Source organism: Epinephelus lanceolatus, chromosome 8, assembly GCF_041903045.1.
Source record: "Epinephelus lanceolatus isolate andai-2023 chromosome 8, ASM4190304v1, whole genome shotgun sequence".
Classification (NCBI taxonomy): Eukaryota; Metazoa; Chordata; class Actinopteri; order Perciformes; family Serranidae; genus Epinephelus; species Epinephelus lanceolatus.
This window is the reverse complement of record NC_135741.1, coordinates 11,427,247-11,433,159: the sequence shown is the minus strand read 5'-3', so window position 1 is coordinate 11,433,159 and position 5,913 is coordinate 11,427,247. Positions and strand designations below refer to the sequence as shown.

At 43.9% G+C, this 5,913-nt stretch overlaps 1 protein-coding gene across 1 annotated transcript; it reads right to left on the bottom strand.

Moving 5' to 3' along the window:
• Positions 1-938: 938 nt before the first annotated feature.
• Positions 939-4,984, bottom strand: emilin3a (elastin microfibril interfacer 3a). The gene is made up of 4 exons (XM_033629716.2): positions 4,551-4,984; positions 4,277-4,396; positions 3,608-4,149; positions 939-3,441 (listed from the first exon to the last, which is right to left on the bottom strand). Exons 1-4 carry the CDS (start codon positions 4,700-4,702, stop codon positions 1,481-1,483), a joined length of 2,775 nt encoding a protein of 924 aa, XP_033485607.2. The 5' UTR covers positions 4,703-4,984; the 3' UTR covers positions 939-1,480.
• Positions 4,985-5,913: the final 929 nt, after the last annotated feature.

The window sequence follows — 5,913 nt, the reverse complement described above, 5'->3', positions numbered from 1 at the left end:
TAGTGGATTATTTTACTGGATTTTTTTAACTACTGAAAGGCTTAATAGGTATGATAATGTCATACTTTATGTGCTGTCACTGTAACGGTTAAAAAATCAGGTGCAAAATATAAATACATGTATATATATTTGAATAATTTTAAAGTTTTATTATAGTTTGTTCCTGAAATCCACCCTGAATCCACCCTACTGCTGTAATTAGGATAATCCAGGTTTTTTGATTCATTCAAAGGTATTTGCATTTCTACTAAAGACTTTTAACAACAAATACTGAAGGTCTGATCTTTTTTTTTACTTTGAACAACCCATTTTCAAAATTTGATTCACTTGCATAGCCAAAATCTGAGAAGATTACCTCTGGACAACTGGGTCCAGCTGTTTTAAAAGATGCAGTCTGCATCAGAATAACCATGAATTGGAAATTCCATGTTTGCTGTCCAGGATCAGTTAATTAATTTTACTTTTGTGATGGATTTTCAAATCAACATTGGATTAGATCAATCTAATTCAGATAAAGACTTTTCAAGATTACCAAATCTGGATAATCCGAGCTTTGAATGAGACTACATATCACAATGTGACAACAACACCCTGTTTTGTTTTGGGGTTTTTTGTTTGTTTTTTTGTTTTTATCAATGGTCTCTCAATCCTACTAAAAAGTAATGAACAACAGATACTGAAGGTTTGATCCTGATCAAAACCAAAACTGGATTACAGTACACGATCTATCCAATTTTAGAATCCTTTTTTTTATTTTGAACAACCCATTTTAAGGATTTGATCTAATCCCATAGCCAAAATCTGATCAGATTAGTTTTGAATAAGTGGGTCCAGTGTTGGACCAGAAAAGTCCTTAATATAATGTATCTATACATTTAATCCAATATATATGTATCTAACACCTCTCGTGTGACACATCTGTTGACCAAGAAAGCATGAATAGTAAAGAAACTTGTTTATTGAATTCTCAGTGTTGAAAAACCTTAAAAATAAACTGTATATCACTTGAAACATTTTATGCAGGTTTACAATCAGAATAGGAACACATGCTCACAAATTGAAATCATATAAAAACATAACATCTTGGATATTTCTAGTCTAGACATAAGAAAAATCAGTACAAAAACTTAAACATGTAAACATTGTTAAACAATACAATAATCTGTAAGCTTTGCAGGAACAGTACATTTAAACGTGCAGCTGTTTATCTTTCGGCTTTAACTAATGGTCCATTACAACAAGGAGTTAATTTAAGCACCTTTGTGATTCAGTTTCAAGATACTGCTTTATTAGTGCAGTTTTAGCTGCCATTTTTGTTTTTATTTTGTACTGTAACCATCTGTATTTCAGTGCAGATTCAAAACCTTTGTGTCTTACAATGCAAATAATAAGGTAGGGTTTTAGTGGACCCCCAGTACACCTGCAAAGTATTTCCCCTTTTTCATTCATTTTTTAAAATCTATCGTCCGTATAAACTGAGCTAATTCAAAGTGAAGGTGTCCCCTCGTTCCAGCTCAGGCTTCAGATCTAAACTCTGTTGTGTCGGCTCCACCTGGGAGGTGCAGTTTCTGAGTTCGCCTCTCAGCTCTGACAGCTGCTGAGCATGGCTGGACAGAGTCCCGTTGACTTGCGTGAGAAGCCCGTTCGATTGTCTCTCCAACTCCTCCCTGATTCTCTCCAGGTCATCTGCCAAGGAATTCAGGCCCTTACACTGGTCCTCCACACTGGCAACACGTCCTCCGACCTCAGTTACCTCTTTCTGGACCCCCATAGCTGTGCTCCGGCAGCCCCGGACCTCCTCAGCTAGCCGCCTCTTCATCTCCTGCAGCTCACCTTTAACGCGGGTCAGTCTGCGCTCACCTGCCCCAAGCATGGACGCCTGATGTCCAACCAGCTGCACCACACCCTTTATCTGCTGGGCCAGACGAGCCTCTCTCCCATGCCAGGAGCTGTTGGCTTGATCCACCTGCTGGACCACCGTCCCCAGGGAATCCTGGAGGTTTTTGAGGGTGTGGTTGACTGTGCGCATGTTAAACTTGAGGATTGTGAGCTCTCCCTGGATGGGGTACTCTCCTTCTGCTTGTTTCTGCTGGTCCCTGAGGGTCAGACGCCTCAAGATGTTCTGTAGTGTGACGTTGAGGCTATTCAAACGGCCACCCTGGATGTCCAGTGCCTCTTTCACATTCTGTTCCTCTGCCAGCTCAGTGCTTGGAGCAGCAGAGTCTCCCTGGATGGCAGATGGCTTTTGGGGTGAGGAACAAGAAGAGGAGCAGAGAGTCTCAAGGCTGCTCAGGTGCTTCTGCACTCTGTCCACATCCACCTCAAGTCTCCCTCGAAGGGACTCGAGCTCTGTCTCCAGAGTGGGAACAGCATGACCCTCCAGCAGTGCGGGTGCAGTGGCATTACCCAGCTCCTCCAACGCCGTCAGTAAACGGCCTTCCAGAGCCCTTAGCTTACTCTCCATTCTGGCCTCCATGCCCTGTCCTGTCTCAGCTCTGCCATGGATACCACTGTGCCTTCCAGGTTCATCGCTTTGAATCTGCCCAGTCAGGTTGAGCTTGGTCTCTACATACCCCAGTCGTCCCTCCAGTATTCCCTCTATGTGGTCCTTGTGTCCTCCCAGCTCCACTCTCAGGTGGCCCTGGGACTGGTTGAGGCCTGCCACTGATGTTTCCAGCATCTGCACCCTTTCAGTCAGTCCACTAACTGTATCAGAGCAGTTCCCCGTAGCCTTTAAACCATGTATCTGAACCTGGAGGTTTCTCAACTCTGTTCTCAAGTTTGTGTTGCTTTCCTCCAGAGCGTCCTCCATCTGCTCCTGCCTCACACTTTGCTCCCTCTGGCACTGACGACGCAAATCCCCAGCTTTCTCCTTGCACCGGTCCTCTGCACTCTCTACACGCTTCTCAAACCCACCAAGAATTTCTGTCCTGGCTCCACTCAGCTTGGCATCCATCAACTTCTCCATAGCTTTCTGGGCATTTCCCCCAAGATTGCCAGTGGAGTCCGATACCACTCCCGCTGTGTTTGACATCTTCTTTAGTGCCCCATCATGCCCCATCACCGTTGTTTTGAGTTCCTGCAGCTCTGCTGTCTTGGCTTGCAGCTCTGTCCTGAGCTCCTCTATTCTTCCATTCAGTTCTGTAAGGCCTGGAAAAACATGTCTGCCATCTAGACCCTCTGTCGCAGGGTCTCCCCCAGGAATCTCTACAAACCCTACAGTGGATAGAGCAGAGGCTACAGCTGGAGCAGGAACAGGACCAGGGGCAGCAGAGAGCAGAGCTGACAGCATCCTGTTGGCATCCTCTCTCAGTGAAGCTCGTAGACTATCTTCCAGTCCATTTACAGTTCCCCTCAGGGTCTCAAGACCCTGGTTTAGACGTTGCACATCCTCCTCCATTCGATATATTCGCTCCTCTGTCTCACTGTCTCGAGCAGGGCCTAAAGAGAGAAGGAAAAGCTGTAAACATTCGAATAAACCTAATACACTTTCTACTTTAAAATCTGGATCAATATGATATGATAAAAAAAAATAGTCTTATTTGGTGAAGACACTACATAGTCACACCCAGTTGGAATTAGTATGTAATTTGGAACTCGTACACACCTGTGGTCTCACCCTCAGGCTGTTCACCACCAGAGGGAGGAAGTGGGATTTCCTCTGGTATGTGTTCCTCAGGTCCTTGGCTATGGTCATGCTCATGTTCATGCTCATGTTCTTGGTCATGCTCTGTGTGATGAGGTTCCTGGTGCTCTGGCATTTGCTCTGGCTCAGACGGAAAAGGCTCAAAGGAGGTGTCTGGGTAGGAGGAGGTCCTTGGAGGCCCAAAGTGGCGCATTGGGTAAGAGTTAAAACTGCCGGTGGGAGGTCCTTTGGGTTGACTCCACGGGTTGGCCTTCACAACAGTGTTCATAGGTGGGCCCTTAAACATGGGACCCTTGAACATGGGACCTTTGTACTGTGGCCCCTTAAACTGTGGGCCTTTCATGGGCGGACCCTTGAATGGCGGCATCATTTTGATGGGGTGTTGGTAGACCGGATGTCCCTCCATGCAGCCATAACCAGAGTATCCAGGACAACAACGCCACTCCAGCTCTGTGACGGTTTTATGCGCCACCTTGTACATTGGCTTGTACATCAGACGATACCTTAGGGAAACAACAAGCCATCAGTCAGAAACATGCTCTTGACGTTAATATTTTGTACCCTAAAGTGATGTAAATCCCATTTTTTAAAAATGTCAACACAGCATGATGAGAGCTGTTGTTTACTTACTGGAGAGTTGGACATTTTTGACCCCAGGAACACTTGTTGTACTCTGCTTTTACATATGGAGCTGCCCCATCCTGCACCGTGAAGGATACTGTCTTTTCAACCACATAGGCACAGTGGTTTCTTTCAAAGAGGAGATAAATGAGACAGAATTGAAGTGTGTTTTAGTTGGCTTCAAAATACAAAATGTTGCCACTCAAAGTAAAATATACATTAAGATGTTAAGTGATGTAGTCTTGACTCCTGACAGCATGAGACAGATAGAGAGAGGACTTACTTGTGTCTGCTGGTGGGTTTCCCTTGGTCGTGGTGTTGCATGAGCCCAGCTTTATACTGGTTGAACTGAAATGGTCTGTAGAACTTAGTTTCAACCAGTGACAAAAATAGAGTCATGAACACAAAAGGACTCACAGCCATCACAAAATGCATCCTTAAATATCCAATGTCAAAAGCTGAGTGTAAAGAGTCTTCAAACTGAGGTAAAGGTGATCTCACAGAAGAAAGAAAAGCATTTGTCCGTCACGGTCAAGTAATACCCTAAATATTCCACTCCGTTCTCTTGATATGGAAATTACTGAATTTCCTGGTGTCTGACAGAACAAGATATCTCAAAACACAGAAACTCAGAGAAACGACTATAAAATTGCCGTCAGAAAAAGACTTGAGTCTCCGCAGTACAACCTTTTTGGCTGTGCTATAAAGCAGAATGCCACCCTGTGAATGTTGACCCTAACGCAGGCTGTGGGTGTGGTGGACTCTGTTAGAGTGACAACAGTCCACTGTGAGTTTGGCGGACTACAGGCGCCACTAATAGGGCCCCACTGGCACAATCTGCATATCTCCTCCCACTCAACCTCCTCAAAGTAACACCAGAGTGACACTGGAGGAGGGAAGAGAGCCCTCACCTTCACCGTTAGTGTTATCCCCGTGGTATTCTGTAGTTCTCATCCTTATAGAAAATCCAGTTTTTTATTACACATCTAGTTTGAAGGCTGCCTTCTACCAATCAGAGACTGAAGTCCCATAAGCTATTTTCCCATGGTGACATCACGGCAAACCAGAGGGGAAATAGCGCATCACATCCAGAGTGTACAGCACCAGGCCTTGTCCCAAAATAGACACTTTTAAGAAAACATTTTAGTGGAAATAAATAACTTTAACTGATTCAATGAGTCATTTGCAGTTTCACTGTACCAGCCGTGTTTACTTAGACTTGCATGTCTGTCTTTGACACAAGCATATGCTACTGGCAGGATAATGTTAAGGGACAACTTAGGGACAACTTAGGAATCATGTATTTCTTCTTTCGAGTATGAAGAAGAGTTACTCTGTATTGTGTATGATCATTAAGTGAAAGAGGCCTAAAGTACATTGACCTTTGGGTCACTTGGACATTACTTTGAACTAATGTAAATGAGAAAAGTCGCCAACTGCATCAATCAAAAGCATTTTAATGCTCCTTATAAGCATTATCCTCTGTTGCCAGTTCCACAGTGTGTCTGCACGTCCCTAAAAAGTCCTAAAGTATCTTAAATTTTATAAATATCAGGCCTTAAAAATCAATAAATGGACTTATGTTGGAATTTGTGAGGTCTTAATGGCCACAAACATATGATCTAGTTTCATTTATCAATCTTAAA

Excerpts from the sequence above, each read along its gene's own strand:
- emilin3a (XM_033629716.2), bottom strand. The coding sequence starts at position 4,702 with ATGCATTTTGTGATGGCTGTGAGTCCTTTTGTGTTCATGACTCTATTT. Across the intron at positions 4,397-4,550 it reads AAACCCACCAGCAGACACAA|AAACCACTGTGCCTATGTGG; the intron begins GTAAGTCCTCTC and ends CCTCTTTGAAAG. Across the intron at positions 4,150-4,276 it reads CAAAAATGTCCAACTCTCCA|GTATCGTCTGATGTACAAGC; the intron begins GTAAGTAAACAA and ends TGTTTCCCTAAG.